Below are 18,425 nucleotides of genomic sequence, written 5' to 3'. Positions count from 1 at the left end.
ACTTCGGGCTTTCGTCCCAACTGACACGCCGTGGAATACCTGTAATACTGTTAAAAGCGGCGTTAAACCCAACTCACTCAATGACATACTCTTGTCATCAGCACGGGGCTAATACAATAGTAGTACAATAGTTTAAACATCATTGTACATTGTACATATTATTGCAATACTTGTGACTGCATGATATGACGCTTTACCTTTGTCACAATGCATTTCAAACCAACGGTGTCGTGGTGCCTTAGACCCTTGGCCACCCGTGTCCAAATGTGTAACAAGATTTAGAAAAAGGTATTACTATTGTTCCGGTTAGGAAAAAGCAGAAGCTCATTGGCTGGACCTGGTATCTATGAAAGCCTAATGATGCCACTTTTTTAAAATCGAAAATTCGCGTTATTTCACTTATTTGTCTATTTTCTCGAAATTTCGAGTATTTTCTCGTTACTTCTGTTGTCTTTTCGTAATACCAAACGATTTCGAGGAAATAGTTGAAATAACGAGAAATTTTTTTCGAAGCAACGAGAAAATAATCAAAATAACGAGAACATAATTGAAATAACGAGAAAATAATCTAGGCGACGAGAAAAAAAATCGATATTTCGAGTTTTTGAGATAAACTTGAAATAACGAGAAAATATTCCAAGTAAAGAGAAAAACTCATTTCTTCGAGAAAATAATTGAAATACCGAGAAAATAATCGAAGTAACGAGAGAAAAAAAATAATTTCGAGAAAATAATTGAAATAACGAGAAAATAATCTAAAAGTAACGTGAAAAAGACCTCGCAGTAACGAGAAAGAACTAGAAATTTCGATTAAATACAAAACAAATAATTGTTACCAAAGTGGCACCATGAGGCTCTCGTAGGTATCGGCTTGGTGTATGCATTTGATGAATTGTTTCCCAAAGGCGAACTTCCTCGACTCTTACACCGATCGCTACACCTACATGCGACATCATTCACGGTGGCTCGTGGCGGGATCACGTGACACAAAAGACCGTTTACCTGATTTCGGCGAGGGACTTGACAACATCGCAATATTGTCGGACCCCGAATGTAGCGAGGACCCAGACGTCGGTGTTAAAGCTAACAGCACCTCGGAGGTAGGTTCACCATTTCCGTGTATCACATTATCTGTGTAGGGGGCAATATTGGAGCTCGGCCCAGTCGTCTATGACCCTGCGATTCGATGTGCAGAGTTGCGTCCCTTTTTACGTGCGAGTTTCGTCTAAGACCTGCATCACTTTTGGCTTTCCTTCCACAAGAAGCTGCCGTCCTGTGATTTAACTACAAGAAAACATTGATGCAAAGCATCAAAGTTCCCCGCCATATGTGATGCCTCAAAAACGCATAATTATGATATTACTGAAAGGCATGAAGGAGCATAATTATATTAACAACAAATAACACAACGCTGTTGTGGAAATCTTTTTTAATTTATTTTGAGTATTGGGCAATAGAGTTGATACAATTGCATAGGGTAGGTCTATTTAAAATTAGTTTCTTGTTTAACGCCGCACTCAGCAGTATTCAAGCCATATGACGGCGGTCTGTAAATAATCCAGTCTGGACCAGATCATCCAGTGATCGACACCAAGAGCATCGAACTATGCAACTGGAATATGATGTTATGCATCGACCAAATCGGCGAGCCTGACTACCCAATCCTGTTCGACGCCTCTTACGGCAGGCATGGGTTGCTGAAGACCTATTCTAACCTGGGTCTTTATTTAAAAAGTAGATCGAAGGAAGTGGAAGCAATTTCTGGCAAAAATGTAAACATGTGGAAATGGTATCAAAACTGCCAACAACATTGGCAGATGCACATACTCAAATAATAGATCACATTCTTTTTACACTTGGCATTTGGTTATAATAATGTAAACGAAAATACTAAGGGCTCCATATGGCAAAAAAGTCATACTAGATAAGGTCTTTTTGTCACAACCACAGATGTGCATACTCAAAATATTATCACGTAGTTGGAGAACATTTCAATACCGGGACTAATCAATAACGGAGATTCCTCGTCTCTTGTATTACTTTTTTTGGTCAGTTTCTTTTTTGTATTTCTTTCTTTCAAAGAATAGTAATTGTGATCATGATGAGTTGAGTTACTTGGTTTTTTTCTATGTACTGTTTTTTTATCCAGTGTCAGTAACTGTTGTGGAATGTGGTTTACTTGTAACAATGACTGGTTTGAGTTCATATGATGATGATTGATTGGTTTGTCGTTTAACGGTGCACTCAGCAATATTCCAGCTATATGACGGCGGTCTGTAAATAATCGAGTCTGGATCAGACAATCCAGTGCTTATTATCATGAGCATCGATTCACGCAATTGGGATCGATGCAATGCATCAACCAAGCCTGACTATCCGATCCCGTTTGTCGCCTCTTACGACAAGCATAGTCGCCTGATATACTGTTAAGATGTAACATAACAATTCATCCATACTACTAAACTGAAGTAAACCCGCTCCATTCGGATCAGTCTGACCCAAACCATTCCGCTGATGAGAGTCAAATAATGCATACGAATCAAAATCCGTAAAAATGGAGACATCATTAAAAGTTACCAAAAGTGACGGGGATATCAATATTGATTGTTTAAATGATCCTATGAAATTTGCGTCAATATTTTGAACACCTGTGACGGGGCCATAAAACTGATCTGTTATGTAGACAATATCGCTTGAGGCAGTGGCAGCTGGGAGCTGATTATGACCTAAATACCCCCCATAGCCTTCGGTGTTAACTATGTGACTGTAGAGAGCTGTGCCTTCATCCAACAGATTATCGAGGTCAGTGGAACACGGTACAGACGCAAATAGATTTGAGTCATGGGGCACAAAATATATGAGTGACCAGAGCTACGGCTTGTACATTGAATTCCATTAAACGGTTGAATAATACTACAGCCTTGATGCAAATTCGCCGACACACTACTCCGATTTTGCTTTGACTTTGCTACCAAACGTGTCACATGTGGCTGTGTGCGGTGCACTGATTAAAAAAACACGGGGGACTGGGTTAATTCAAAATTCGGAATATAACTATTCCAAATATTTCCAGTGAACATAAGCATCCAAACAATCAAAAGTGTAGTATGTCGAATGTGGATTTCAGCCATATTACATTTAAATTGAGATGTCGTCGTTGTTCATGAATAGGCATATTCAGAACATATTTTATATTATATGCTGTTATTTACGATCTCCGGAGTACAGTTCTTCTTTTGTATACACCGTGAAAATGAGAAAATTAGTCCTTGAGGAAAAAAGGACATCGGATTACACATGGATGGTTTAATAATGTCAGCTAATGACCAGAAACGGTCGGATGTATCAATTAACTACATAAAGACGATTTTGAAGTATCTCTTATTGCTGGAAAAGAATAGCATCAACATTCCACGCACATGATTTGTATGTTTTGTTTCCGTAAATGCGTGGCTTGAAATTTCAAATAAACCAACATGTCGACATACATACTACAAAATTAACGTTTCCCGTATACTTCCCCGCCTTCAGGGCGGGGAAGAATGATGAAATACTCTTCAAAACCGTGTTAAACCTAATATAATCACGCACTGGAAGTATTTTCTGGGTCTTTTTCTATGGTTACTTAATATAAGTCGTACCATAACACAATCGTTCGTGGAATCGCTATTATTGTTGAGAACTATCCTATGCCTGATCAGTTACGCTAAAATATGGCATAAGAACAAGCTTTTTTTTGTTTATTTGTTTAACGCCGCACTCACCAATATGCCAGCGGTCTGTAAATAATCTAGCCAGGACCAGACAATCCAGTGACTGACATCAGGAGCATCGATGTACGCAATCTGGATACGATGACTCCCATCCACATGTGTCATGATCAACCAAGTCAGCGAGTCTGACAACCCGATCCCATTAGTCGCCTCTTACGACAAGCATAACCTCCTTTCACGGCAAGCATGGGTTGCTGGAGACCTATTCTAACCCGGATCTTCACGGGTCCCAAAAGAACAAGTAGAGAAATGGATGCTGTCTTTTTTAAACAATTTTATTTAAACTTTTCGGTGTACATTCTAACACCAGGGAAACTATACAAAGAATATATAGACTCCATTTGAGGGCTTTGCTGATGACAGATTACACTCTAATGCAAGAGAAAAAAACCCCTTTAAAATGAATCAATTTATCAATTAATCAATTAACAATACAAACACTATAATTCCGGCAATGAACTTCTTAAACAATGATTACCTTTTAACAACATGTTTTGTGTGGAGTAAATAAAATAAATAGTAAATAAAATGTCTTTGTATAGTCTCCCTGATAAATGTCTTGTAATGAATATGTGCATGTAATAATCTGAGGTTTTTTCCATGCAGACCACTGAAGGAAGCGTTTGCCTGGAGTTATCGACCCTGCTGAGGAGCCCCGAGGGCCGTGTGTGGAGCACAGTGTGTTACCTTGACTCCGGCGCCAGCCGGGCTGTTCAGGGGACGGTCTTCCCAAACATCATGTTTGGCTACAACCAGCGCCAGTTTCTTGTCACCACCAAAACCGTAAGAATGACATATTGATACAAATTTGTATACGACAAAACTATATGTCTACTGTTTAAGGATCAAATAATAACTTGTACGTATTCAATAACAAAACTAGTGTATGTTTCAAACACGTACCTGCCCTCTCCATGCAACTCGCGGATTTCCTTCAACATTCAAGCTGACACGCCGTGATGTACTGAAATACTGTTCAAAGCTAACACCTACGGAGTGGTCCAGTTGGCTAAGGCGCCACGATTCGCTGTGCAGAGTTGCGTCCCATGGGCACGCAAGAAATCTATGATTTTGGGTCGAACCCCGGTTCGCCCCGATTATGTTTTTAGGTTTGTCAGCACCATACCCGTGCTCGTGGGTTCGAAGTGGTAAACGTCTGAGACCTGCATCACTTCGAGCTTTCCTCCCACATTAAGCTGACACGCCGTGATATAACTGGAATACTGTTAAAAGCGGCGTTAAATCCAACTCATTCACTCACACATACAACTCGCCCGGATTATAATCCTGTCAGTACCAATACCATGCTCTTTGGCTTATGAGACGTCAGCTGACATTCCCTGCTGACACTGGAATAACCGTTCAAGGCGCTTGTAACTCAACTGGCTCACTCATACAACGCGCCCGCAATATGATTCTTATTCTGTCAGATGTGTTATGTAACACCATATTGTTTGTTTGTTTAGTGTTTAACCCCGCAATCAGAAATATTCTAGCTATATGACGGCGGTCTAACAAGAGTCTGGACCAGACAATCAAGTAATTGATATGAGCATCGATCCACGCAATTGGGATACGATGACTTGCATCAACCAAGTCAGTCAGCCTAGTTAATCTCATTAGTCGCTCCTTACGACAAACATGGGTTGCTGAAGACCTATCATAAACATCTCACAATGTCACTCTGTCATAAATATAATTTGGGTTCGACATTTCTCGTGTAAACCCGTAAAGGAGTTATTCTCCCAGTATGCCCGGGTAAGCGGGCATCCAGCTTAAGTATGCCCGGGTAAGCGGGCATTCCAGCTTAAGTATGCCCAGGTAAGCGGGCATTCCAGCTTAAGTATGCCCAGGTAAGCGGGCATTCCAGCTTAAGTATGCCCGGGTAAGCGATTATTCCAGCTTAAGTATGCCAGGATAAGCGAGTATTCCAGCTTAAGTATGCCAGGATAAGCGGGCATTCCAGCTTAAGTATGCCCGGGTAAGCGGGCATTCCAGCTTAAGTATGCCCGGGTAAGCGGGCGTCCTATCTTAAGGATGCCCAGGTAAGCGGGCATTCAAGCTTAAGTATGCCCGGGTAAGCAGGCATTCCAGCTTAAATATGCCCGGGTAAGCGGGCATTCCAGCTTAAGTATGCCCGGTTAAGCGGGCATTCTAGCTTAAGTATGCCCAGGTAAGCAGGCATTCCAGCTTAAGTATGTCCGGGTAAGCGGGCATTCCAGCTTATGTATGCCCGGGTAAGCAGGCATTCCAGCTTAAGTATGCCCAGGTAAGCAGGCATTCCAGCTTAAGTATGCCCAGGTAAGCAGGCATTCCAGCTTAAGTATGCCCAGGTAAGCAGGCATTCCAGCTTAAGTATGTCCGGGTAAGCAGGCATTCCAGCTTAAGTATGCCAAGGTAAGCAGGCATTCCAGCTTAAGTATGCCCAGGTAAGCGGGCATTCCAGCTTAAGTATGCCCGGGTAAGCGGGCATTCCAGCTTAAGTATGCCCGGGTAAGCGGGCATTCCAGCTTAAGTATGCCCAGATAAGCAGGCATTCCGTGAAAACTTGCTTCTAACCGGGTCCTGACGGGCTTATTCTGTCAGAACCGTTACCGCGCTCGTTCATTCACTTTGAGTTTTATGAAGCTGCCATTTCATGCTTTAACGGAAAAAAATGTTCAAAGCGGCGTTACATCCCTAAACGCCACCCCTCCTATATACAACGTATGGTCGATATAAAAGTGGTTATAAAGTAAACATAAGCTATATATATAAGTTATATATGTGATATATTAGTATCATATTAAAAATAAAATAATAATTAAAACATAACCTTAAAACAAACAAACAAAATGCAGCAAAAAATCATTTATGGGAACCACTGTTCAATAAATAATAAAACTGGGTATATTATGCATTCGGAACACAAGCGAGAAAAGGGAAACAAATTAAATCTCGGATTTTTAATACAGTATTATTTTTTAAATTCTTGTTCAAAATAGTGACTTTTTCAAGTCGTCTCCATCCCCTCCTCTAGTTGATAACAACGTCTCTAGTGGGATTTAATGATCAGCGCTGAAACAATGTCGATGCACCATCTTGTCTGAAACTCTTCGCGCAGATAAAGGGAGGCAACTTGGTTGAGCTTGTTAAACATTCGTGACCAACTCGTGTTATTCCGGGACAAACCGTCTTCTTGCAGGTTACGGAAAGGGGCGAGTGGTGACGAATGCTTGTTAAATACAATATTCATCGCATGTCTGAAGGGTGGTACTGAAAGTGGGACCCGTGAAACAAATAATGTTTCTTCTACCAAGCACAAACGCACTTTTTTGTGTAAATTGTATTTTGTGTATATCGCTTATCTGGGAATGTTTTTTCATCCCACAACATACAAATGTAGTAATTGCAGGTGGAGAGAAATGAACAATACTATTCATTTATTACTCGTATCTGTACGCTTAGTTTATTTGGAGGTCTGTCAGTTACAGGCCGGTTTAATAACATGGCCTAAACGCTCTTATTTTTCAAATGAAATTTTGCGAGATTTTCGAATATTTATGATTTAAATATTTTGAGGGGTAAAGCAAATATATTAAATGTGTCCATCAATCTACACATTTCCTTGCAAAAGTTGACACTGAGAACAGACTTTTACATGGCCAAAGAGCCACTCCCGTAACAGAAACCTAGTTATCCCGGAAACCCAGCTTTAATGGGCAAGATGGAAATTTATACTTCCTGGATGGACTTTGAAATGGTTACGAAATGTCCCAAAGCGACAATTCACCCCGATGTGTTTGGTGCGACTATAGTAGTGGTGAAACATTTCAGCTATTTGACATTGATCTGTAATTAATCGAGTCTCGACCAGACAGCCCAGTGGCTGACATCATGAGCATCGATCTATGCAATTGGTATGCGATGACATGCATCAAGCAAGTTGACCACCTGATCCCGTTACTCGCCTCTTATAATGACAAGTATAGTCACCTCCTACGGCAAGCATGGATTGCTAAGGACCCATTGTAACCCGGATCTTCATGGGTCTGAAACATGCATACATCCCGCATGTCAATACAAGTATTCACAACCAATTTCGATAAGACATAAATACACGTTTGTATTGTAAGACATCTAATAACTTGGTTTACTGGTTGTTTTGGAAATCAAACAAATGTCAGTTCACAATGTGGAAAAATTAAAGCTAAAATTGAATTGTTTGACATCAAAGCAATCTTTCTTTCAACAAATTAAATGAATATATGCATGAACCCTTACAATATGATTTAATTTGAAAGGATCTACTGTTAACCAGCAATAAATAAACGTCTGTTCTTAGAATTGCTATTTCATTCTACTTCTGTGATGTCGTAGGACGGCTAATCCGTTCACAGAATAAGAAATATATGTACATAGCTCCTATTAAATCAATACCAAACGGTTTTCAAGAAAGCGCTCCAAGCCTGGTCTTCAACGCAAAGGGAAGTCATCAGGCAATGCGAACGCTCTGAGCGCGATGAAAGATATGTTATAGATTTTATCTTTTGATCTTGTCGTTATCGAAATGTACGTCAATGACCTGAATTGGGGTACACGCGGGTATTGTAACTGTTACAGCACGTCAATGAGTTAAATATTTACAGCACCCGTTCAAATACGCCTTTGATAAGTACATACTTTGATGATGTGACAAATCATTTTGGTTCGTCAAAGTACGTGCCTGCTGGTCTCATTACCGGATACGTACAAAATCGTGACCTGCTTTTCCAATTGTTTCCGTTATTCAAATATTTGATCCCGTCGACAGGGGATTGATCATGATTTATCCGTTATTTTCGGACACCAGTGTGTGGAGTGACATTGTTAGACATTTCAACTTCAATCAAGAAGTTTCGTATTTATGTTTTGGTTTTATTTGAAAAGTATTGTCACCATGTCGTCCGAATGTTGACTGCTAATATTTGATTATTGGAAAACGGTCGTCTTCCCTAGACGGGGTAATTGGAGGCTGACAACCATTAACTTTGTTTGAGATATAAATGGTATAATATTTAGAAACTTCGATTATGTAAACGGTAAAACAGGGAACATAAATTTATATTCAGGCAATATGCCAACGGCTTTTAACTATACTGAATAAAACAGTTAGGGATCATGAATATTTTGGGGATACTTTTGTACGGTGAAGACTGAGGACACAATTTCATTAAAATATGTTCCAAAATGTTCATGATCCCTAACCTTTTTTGTTCGGTATATATGTAGGTGAATCTGGGGGTAGTTTCACCGCCGCTCCAGAAAACCTCAACAGCATATTGATACAACTGAAATCCTGATGTGATTGTAATCTGTTGTCAGGAGTACATTGTCACTATACTCGATTGTCAGGAATACATTGTCACTGTACTTGATTGTCAGGAGTACATTGTCACTGTACTCGATTGTCAGGAGTACATTGTCACTGTACTCGATTGTCAGGAGTATAATGTCACTGTACTCGATTGTCAGGAGTACATTGTCACTGTACTCGATTGTCAGGAGTACAATGTCACTGTACTCGATTGTCGGGAGTATAATGTCACTGTACTCGATTGTCAGGAGTACATTGTCACTGTACTCGATTGTCAGGAGTACAATGTCACTGTACTCGATTGTCAGGAGTATAATGTCACTGTACTCGATTGTCAGGAGTACATTGTCACTGTACTCGATTGTCAGGAGTACATTGTCACTGTACTCGATTGTCAGGTGTGCATTGTCACTGTAATCTGTTGTCAGGAGTGCATTGTCACTGTAATCTGTTGTCAGGAGTACATCGTTACTGTAATCTGTTGTCAGGAGTATTTTGTCACTGTAATCTGTTGTCCGGAGTATAATGTCACTGTAACTTGTTGTCCGGAGTATATTGTCACTGTAATCTGTTGTCAGGAGTATATTGTCACGGTAATCTGTTGTCAGGAGTATATTGTCACTGTAATATGTTGTCTGGAGTATAATGTCACTGTAATCTGTTGTTCGGAGTATAATGTTACTGTAACTTGTTGTCCGGAGTATATTGTCACTGTAATCTGTTGTCTGGAGTATAATGTCACTGTAATCTGTTGTCCGGAGTATGATGTCACTGTAACTTGTTGTCCGGAGTATATTGTCACTGTAATCTGTTGTCCGGAGTATAATGTCACTGTAATCTGTTGTCCGGAGTATAATGTCACTGTAATCTGTTGTCAGGAGTATAATGTCACTGTAATATGTTGTCAGGGGGTATATTGTCACTGTAATCTGTTGTCCGGAGTATACTGTCACTGTAATCTGTTGTGCGGAGTATAATGTCACAGTAATCTGTTGTCTGGAGTATTTTGTCACTGTAATCTGTTGTCCGGAGTATAATGTCACTGTAACTTGTTGTCAGGAGTAAAATGTCACTGTAATCTGTTGTCAGGAGTATAACGTCACTGTAATCTGTTGTCAGGAGAACATCGTTACTGTAATCTGGTGTGGGGAGTATATTGTCACTGTAATTTGTTGTCAGGATTATATTGTCACTGTAATCTGTTGTCAGGAGAACATCGTTACTGTAATCTGGTGTGGGGAGTATATTGTCACTGTAATCTGTTGTCAGGATTATTTTGTCACTGTAGTCTGTTGTGAGGACTACAAAGTTTAAATTTGATAAAAATTGAAACTTACATACAGGAAACAAATACAGGAAAGAATCACTGAGTACTGTCAAGTTGTCACAAAATACACCTAGAAAGTGTGGTAGTAGAACCTTAGCACTACCAACTGAAGTCAATTGATAATCACGTCATAACCTCCCAAAATGATATTTTTTTAACAATTCCCAAATATGCATATGCAATGTTAACCCGATAAGACTAAATGATAATCTGAACACGTTCTCAATTAACCAGTGTATTATATATTCATTCTGCTATGATAATACCCTGGACCTATTTTCCACCACAGGTCGTTTCGGAAGTGACGTTACCATTTCCATCTGTCCTATCCCTATCTTTGCACATATATTCTCTCGCCCATGAGTGTAATTTGATTGGATGGCTATTCGTGCCATTTGAATCGGGCTATTTATCAGGGTATTTATCATAATGTAATGAAGTTATACTACCCTGGATAATCGAGGATGAGTATATTTTTCCCCAGTGGCTTGGCTTCGTCCGGAAACATACTGACAGCAACGAACCAACCTTTGATGGCTTCTGTATCGAAGTGCTCAATCAACTGGCGCATATTCTCAACTTCACGTAAGTATAAATTTGGAAATGAATTGATAAGATTTATCATTCCATTAGTTACACCTTGATATAGTACGTGCAAGAAAGAAACAGCCCTAGTGGCTGGCAATCACTATGTAGCTGATAAATCTGTGGGTGAATGTTGTACAACGCCGCAGTCAGCAATATTCCCGTATAATCATGAGCAACCCTGTATAAGTTAAAAAAGGAAAGAAAACCAGAAAATATTCAAGTAAATCTTGATCATGAAAGCGGTTGATGAAAACTTTAGCAAAGACCTGAGACATCGGGCCACGCTTCGTCATCACATTTATTTGCCTCTTGTGTGATAGGGACCCACTCTAAGCTGGGTCCCAAAGGCTTCATGTAGCCGATGAAAGGAAAGTGATTGTAATGCTACCAATATATTGATATTGACGTTAAAACAAGAACACTGAATAGAATTTGTCTACTTTCAACATGTTAGGTGATGCTAAAACATGTTTTACCAGGTACGTTTTGATAGAGCCAGGCGACAACGAATGGGGTTCAAAGGCAAACGGGCGATGGAGTGGTATTGTTGGACAACTCCAACGAAGGGTAAGGAATACGTCTTGTAGGGGCATATCGAGTGAGTGTGAGATTACGGAAGCTAAATGATGGTGGGGACACAAAGAATAGGATCCGCATATTGTACCCATGTAGGGAATCGAACCCAGGACTTCAGGGGTGGTCGGGTAGCCGAGTGGTTAAAGCGTTCGCTCGTCACGCCGAAGACCCGGTTCGATTCCCTACATGGGTACAATGTGTGAAGCCCATTTCTGGTGTCCCCCGCCTTGAAATTGCTAGAATATTGCTAAAAGTGGCGTAAAACCATATTCACTCACTTACTCAGCGTAACGAGCGAACCACAAGGCTACTCCACTCCATGTGGCATTTCAGAGCCAGTCAGTTTGTAGTAAAAAGGTCACCAAAATATCCCACTTAAATCCGCTTTTCGGCAATTTGGTAAAAATCCATAATATTGCTTAGTAGGGTATTTTCTTACAAATACAGCTCAAATACATTAGGCTGGTACTTTTGATTTCTTTTAATATGAAATCTTTGTGGCATTAATAACATTTGTGAACACTATAGGACACATCTATCATAAAGAAAAAAACCAACCTATTTAAATATCTATATTAAAATTGAAAATTGAAGTGATGAAGTATAACATGAATACTATATTTATAAATAATGTATACTTATTTGTGATGTGCTTTTATCTAAGAATTGTTGATTTTTATTTCCACTCTATTTCTATCAGAAGGGGATTATAACATACGGTTACAACACCACTCCATTAGCAACCGTGAAACTCCATCCATACAAATAATATGCAATCAGAGCAACAACAACAAACAGATAAAATTAATCTGCAATATTTCCTGAAACAGGAAGTCGACTTTGCAATGGCATCTCTCAGTCGGAACTCAGATCGGGACGCCGTGGTGGACTTCGTGGAGACCCCATTCTTCAGAGACTACAAGGACATCATGTACCGGAAGTCCAACAGCACGAAGAACTGGCGCCTGTTGTTGGACATCTTTAGACCTACTGTTCTGTTGTGTATCGGCGTGGCTCTGGTGGTGTACACATCTCTGTATCTCCTGCTGCAGCTCGGGCCCAGGGAACGCCGGGAGGAGAGAACTTGCGTCTACATATCCAACGTCAGCTGCTATATTTACGGGGCTCTCTTCAGCCAAGGTATATATTCTTTTAATTACTCGTCTACAAGGTTTAGAGTGAGTGGGGATGGTTTCACGCCGCCTTTTGCAATATTCCAGCATTATCAATGCGGGAGACACCAGAAATGGGCTTCACAGAGTGTACCCATGTGGCGAATCGAACACGAGTCTTCGGCGTGACAGGCGAACGCTTTAACCACTAGGCTACACCATTGCCTCTACAGGATTTAGGGCAAACATTATGGGACTGTTTCCATTTCCGTGATCAGCTATATATACGAGTTAATATCTGACGTCGTATTAGCTAGTATATGATGTTTATCGCGATCGGACAACGTAGTTCGTCACTGCCTGTTCAAATGTGTGTTATAAGTTTATAATCACAGGTTGTATCTTCAAAACGTCAACGCCAGAGGATAATTACTCTCCATTATCTGCCGAGATAGATACCACTGGGCGTAAGAGGCAATAAGAGGCGTTATATGACATATCAAGTGATGTTATAACATGTTAAGCAATGCAAAGTGACCACTCCGTGGACGTTTGCGTCACCAAAGTGGTGAATGTTTCAGACCTGTATAATATTGGATTTCCCTCCTATATTAAGCAGACACTCTGTAATATATTGATAGGAGGAAAGCATCTGCCGTTCTCAGCATCCGGGCGGTTTCTAGTGGCTTCGTGGTGGATCTTCTCTATCGTGATGTCGGCGACCTACAGCGCCAAGCTGATCGCTAACCTCGCTGTGCCCAGGGTAGACAAGCCCTTCAGTTCCACCAGGGAGCTTCTGGAGAACACAGACTACAAGTGGGGCGTGGTCGGGAAAAGTTCCACCTACTCTCTACTCTCGGTATGCATTACACACCACAACTACACAATTCGTTGGGCGTACGAGTGGCTTAGTCATCTCACCCGCTGTAATTGGCTGATCAACGGGTACCAGGGAAAGATACCCTGAGTATGATCCTTGGTTTGTTAGTACCATCCGTCACTTTGAGCTTTCCTTCCTTGTTATGTGTTCACAGCGGCAATGAGCCAAGCCAACCAACTTATCACCAATTATTTAATGTAGGCACACACACACATGTTAGATTTGATCTACGGAAATTTTAACGTTTTAAAACCTGAAACGACTCTAAATGACTCTAATCAATCAACACTTAGCTATGACTGTCGTATCTCCTTTATGCTTTAGCTCAACAAAAATAGCTACGGATTATGAATAATTTTGGGTATTTTTTCATACCTAATTTGTTTTGTTCACTAGATATATATATATATATATATATATATATATATATATATATATATATATATATATATACTAACTAGCTGTATCGTTACGATTGCTTTCTAAACATGGCACTGGTATGGTGTTGGTGTACCGTATATTTCAACGATATTTCCCGTGCTCCCAGATATCCAAAGATTCCGACATTCAGGAACTTTGGAAGAAGATGGTTATCTTCAACAAGACCGACCCCTCCGTGTTCAGCCGCAGCATAACCGACCACATTGAGAAAGTCCTGACGGAACCGTACGCGTACGTCATGGGCCACGACAAGCTGGGGAACGGCACGGACTGTAAGGTTACCTTCCTGAGGGAGAAGCTGTTTGAATACAGCAAGGGGATGGCCTTACCACAAGACTCACCCCTCAAGGAGGACTTTGATAAAGTGTGCGTAGAGTTTTATTGTTCCGCTGTGCGTGTGTTCGCGCGTGCGTGTCTTTGTGCGAGTGCGCGCGTGCGTGTGTTTGTGTGCGTTTGTGTGTGTGTATGTGTTAGTTTGTATGTGTGTTTGGGAGTGTGTGCGCGCGCGCGTGCGGGTTTGTGTGTGTGCCTGCGTGTGTGTATGTGTTAGTTTGTATGTGTGTTTGTGAGTGTGTGCGTGTTTGTGTGTGTGCCTGCGTGTGTGTATGTGTTAGTTTGTATGTGTGTTTGTGAGTGTGTGCGCGCGTGCGTGTTTGTGTGTGTGCCTGCGTGTGTGTATGTGATAGTTTGTATGTGTTTGGGATTGTGTGCGCGCGTGCGTGTTTGTGTGTGTGCCTGCGTGTGTGTATGCGTTAGTTTGTATGTGTTTATGAGTGTGTGCGCGTGTGCGTTTGTGTGTGTGCCTGCGTGTGTGTATTTGTTAGTTTGAATGTGTGTTTATGAATGTGTGCGCGTGTTTGCCTGCGTGTGTATTTGTTACTTTGTATGTGTGTTTATGAGTGTGTGCGCGTGTGCGTGTTTGTGTGTGTGCCTGCGTGTGTGTATTTGTTAGTTTTGTATGTGTTTGTGAGCGTGTGCGTGTTTGTGTGTGTGCTATGACAGATTAACTATAGTAATATGAAAGAATCAGGTTGACCTTAACTTGGTTTGAGTAGTATACATTACTCCCCGTGGGTACCAGGGTTAGATTGGGTCCTATGTCGTAAAAGTCAACTAACTTGGCTGCGGTTGTCGGGTACGGTGACATGGCTCGTTGCGTGTCAATGCACCCCGACTGCATAAAACGTTATTCATAATATCAACCCTGGTTTCGTGTGACCCATACTCAATTATTTACAGTCCCCTTAACAAAAGCTGGAATATTGTTGACAGCGGCGGAAGTTGACAGACAATACATCCAGTAATAACATTGATGTACGATACAGTGTATCGATGCTCCTGATATCAATCACTAGATTGTCTGGTCCAGACTCGGTTATTTACAGACCGCCGTCATATAGCTGGAATATTGCTGAGTGCGGCGTTAAACAACAAACAAACAAACAAACAAAACGATACAGATTAAATCAAGGATTAAGAACGCCAAAGCCATGTGAGTCACAATGGCTGTTGAGTATTACCTTCGAATGTTCATAAGCATGTACCGTATGTACTGAGTTGATATGTGTGTACGCTGATGGCGCGCTTACCGTCGATTACTGCCCTGACCAGAATATCATATCGTCGGTCCCTTACTTAGTGCATGTTTTAAATGTTCTGTACATGCATATTTACTTATATTTTGTAGAATGATCCACTTATCCGAGACGGGATTTCTCAACCGCCTGGCCAAGAAGTGGATTATATCCGACGGGCAATGCCTTGTGGGAAAGTCGGCTGCTACCGTTGTGACGTTGGAGGACATGCACAGTGCCTTCTACCTGCTGCTGGCGGGTTTCGGCGCCAGCTGCTGCATCCTCATCTTTGAATGGTTGTATCGCATGATGCAGTCTTACCGATTTGAAAAACAAAAAAAGGATTTTGCCATAAGTAGCCAATGTAATCCTTTATTATGTTATTGATTGCTCATAACTACTTGTGCCTATGTATGATTCTTTAAACTAATGTATACACGGGAAACAGTTCTATATTAACAGACATATGTATAGTACAGAATACCCCTTCTGTAATGACATCGATTATCATGCATTGTAGATGTACATGATTTCAGTTGTTGTGTTAGGTTCATTGCTGTTATCTGTTTTTACTGTCAACTGTCTTATATAATTTTCTGTCAGCCTATTCACGAAGCTGTCTCTGCGCTAGGATTGTCGTAATTGTGTCGTAGCGAAACAAATCTTAACTGAGTCCACCATTCTCGATGCTGTATTAAAAGTAGCGCTAAAAGTAGGGTAAGATGACCGACAACGGAATGTATGTTGAAGAAAACGATTCGGCAGTAGGTGTCTACTGTATCATTTCTAACTATAAACCCAACAGCTTTCCACTTGCACTTTCGAAACGCGAACAACAGATACCAGAAAACAATCCACAAACATCGCATTTACCGATTATGACTAATGCCTAACAGCGAGTCGATAACAGAAACACTAGCAACATGTTTGCACTGATATCGTTATGACCGTGACCTTGTCTTGGCAAGGGGAGTTAATTATATAGCGAGTGAGAGTGGTTTCCCTTTGACTACTAGTATGAAATATGGTGTCGATTTTTTAGATTTAGCGGTCACCGTTTCTGAGATCTTGACACAGAGGGTCACCGTTAAGATATTTTTTTAAGAGATTGCAGTTATATCATATTTTCAAGGGTGTTCGATGCAGTCTATCTGTTTTTGAAAATTGTCCATACCGATACAATGCACACAGTTCTTGTCCTGGTAGATGGTTTCCCTTTTGCGCGATGTAAGCTCATACAGTTAAAGTTTCCAGGAGATTACTTAATCTTCAAGGACGTCACAAGGAAGGCCTGGACATATAACAATGAGAGTGAGTGAGTGAGTTTGGTTTTACGCCGCTTTTAGCAATATTCCAGCAATATCAAGGCGGGGGACACCAGAAATGGGCTTCACACATTGTACCCATGTCGGGAATCGAATCCGGGTCTTCGGCGTGACGAGCGAACGCTTTAACCACTAGGCTACCCGACCGCCCCTATAACAATGAGACGTACATACACACATGGTATTTACACAGTCATATTTCTTGTGTGAGTTTCAAGGATGAAATAGACATAACAAGGATGATTGTTAACTCGGGAACTTTCTTCAAGATTTATTATACCTTTTAGAAGATATGCACAAATAAAGTCTTCTATGTTAAATAAAATCTCTCTGGACATTTAATCGACCGATCATATTTTTACTTTACACTCTATTATAGAAAAGTGTTTGATTAAAAAGAGGAAAAAAACTATATGTTGCATTTACGGACTTTACGAAAGCATTCGACTATTCGAAATAAACTATGGTACTGTTTGCAACATAATGGCCTGGGTGGAAAAATGTTATCAGCCCTAAAAGCCAATTACTCTTCTCTTTAATCTTGTGTCAGACAAACTTTCTCATGTACCGATTTCTTTGACTGTCCAAATGGTGTAGGCCATGGTTGCATACTTAGCCCTTTGCTATTTTCTTTATTTATAGGGGAACTTTCAAAAGCTATAAATGAAAACGGTAAACATGGCTTACAATGATTTCCAGATATTCATGAAATTCTGTTACTGTTATTTGCAGATGACGTCATACTTGTCTCAGAATCTATTGCAGGTTTTCAGACTCCGCTTAACATCCAAGGTTTTTTTTCCAGATACATGGGGATTAACTGTTAACATGCAAAAATCAAACGTAGTTGTTTTCAGAAGGGGAGGCACGCTGTCTGCCAAGGAGAATTGGACATACAAAGACATCCCCCTGCCCATAGTTAACAGCTGTAAGTACTTAGGTGTAATATATTTTTCAACTTTCAAGAAGACAAAGTGTATTGCTTTGTATTTTCGCATGGTTTGGGATTTGTATGGTTAAACCAGTCTGCTGGGGACAAAATAGCTTTCAATGGGGTATTTAAAATGTGTTTTGTAGATGAATATCGTCAAAACTGGATGTCACCACTCAACAGTAGTACCCGATATGTAATGTATAAAGAATATATAACACTGTTTGGACCTGAACGATATTTGAGTATTTACAATAGCAAACATGTACGCAGTGTTTTTATTAAATTAAGATGTAATGTTTTGCCTTAACGACAGAACGAGGGTAGATGACAATCTATTGAATCCTATTTACGTATGTGTCCTGTTTGCAATATGTCTGTTGAAGATGAATTTCATTTCGTATTGATCTGTAAACATTATACTGAACTGCGTAAAGTTTATTTGCCAGAATTGTATTGGAAATTTCAAACTATATATAAAATCAAAAGTTTATTGTGTACAACTCAGGATGAGTTATTAAAACGCCTGCAATATTTTGTATATTATGCATATAAACAAAGAC

At 40.4% G+C, this 18,425-nt stretch overlaps 2 protein-coding genes across 2 annotated transcripts; both read left to right on the top strand.

The window, feature by feature from the left end:
• Positions 1 to 832: 832 nt before the first annotated feature.
• Positions 833 to 4,574, top strand: LOC125376746. Its single transcript, XM_048388542.1, has 2 exons — positions 833 to 1,100; positions 4,380 to 4,574. The coding sequence occupies exons 1-2, from the start codon at positions 879 to 881 to the stop codon at positions 4,572 to 4,574; spliced, it is 417 nt and encodes a 138-aa protein (XP_048244499.1). The 5' UTR covers positions 833 to 878.
• A 7,863-nt stretch (positions 4,575 to 12,437) lies between these two features.
• LOC125376755 (glutamate receptor ionotropic, kainate 2-like) lies at positions 12,438 to 16,610 on the top strand. The gene is made up of 4 exons (XM_048388574.1): positions 12,438 to 12,739; positions 13,353 to 13,570; positions 14,139 to 14,398; positions 15,720 to 16,610. The coding sequence occupies exons 1-4, from the start codon at positions 12,445 to 12,447 to the stop codon at positions 15,991 to 15,993; spliced, it is 1,047 nt and encodes a 348-aa protein (XP_048244531.1). The 5' UTR covers positions 12,438 to 12,444; the 3' UTR covers positions 15,994 to 16,610.
• Positions 16,611 to 18,425: the final 1,815 nt, after the last annotated feature.

This window comes from Haliotis rufescens, unplaced genomic scaffold (assembly GCF_023055435.1).
Source record: "Haliotis rufescens isolate VD_foot unplaced genomic scaffold, xgHalRufe1.0.p SCAF_73, whole genome shotgun sequence".
NCBI lineage: Eukaryota > Metazoa > Mollusca > Gastropoda > Lepetellida > Haliotidae > Haliotis > Haliotis rufescens.
The sequence above is the reverse complement of the archived record's forward strand: the minus strand, read 5'-3'. Positions and strand labels throughout refer to the sequence as shown.

Coding starts and splice junctions, on each gene's coding strand:
- LOC125376755 (XM_048388574.1), top strand. CDS start 12,445: ATGGCATCTCTCAGTCGGAACTCAGATCGGGACGCCGTGGTGGACTTC. Junction 13,571..14,138: donor CCACCTACTCTCTACTCTCG/GTATGCATTACA, acceptor CCGTGCTCCCAG/ATATCCAAAGATTCCGACAT. Junction 14,399..15,719: donor AAGGAGGACTTTGATAAAGT/GTGCGTAGAGTT, acceptor TATATTTTGTAG/AATGATCCACTTATCCGAGA.
- LOC125376746 (XM_048388542.1), top strand. CDS start 879: ATGCATTTGATGAATTGTTTCCCAAAGGCGAACTTCCTCGACTCTTAC. Junction 1,101..4,379: donor AAGCTAACAGCACCTCGGAG/GTAGGTTCACCA, acceptor TTTTCCATGCAG/ACCACTGAAGGAAGCGTTTG.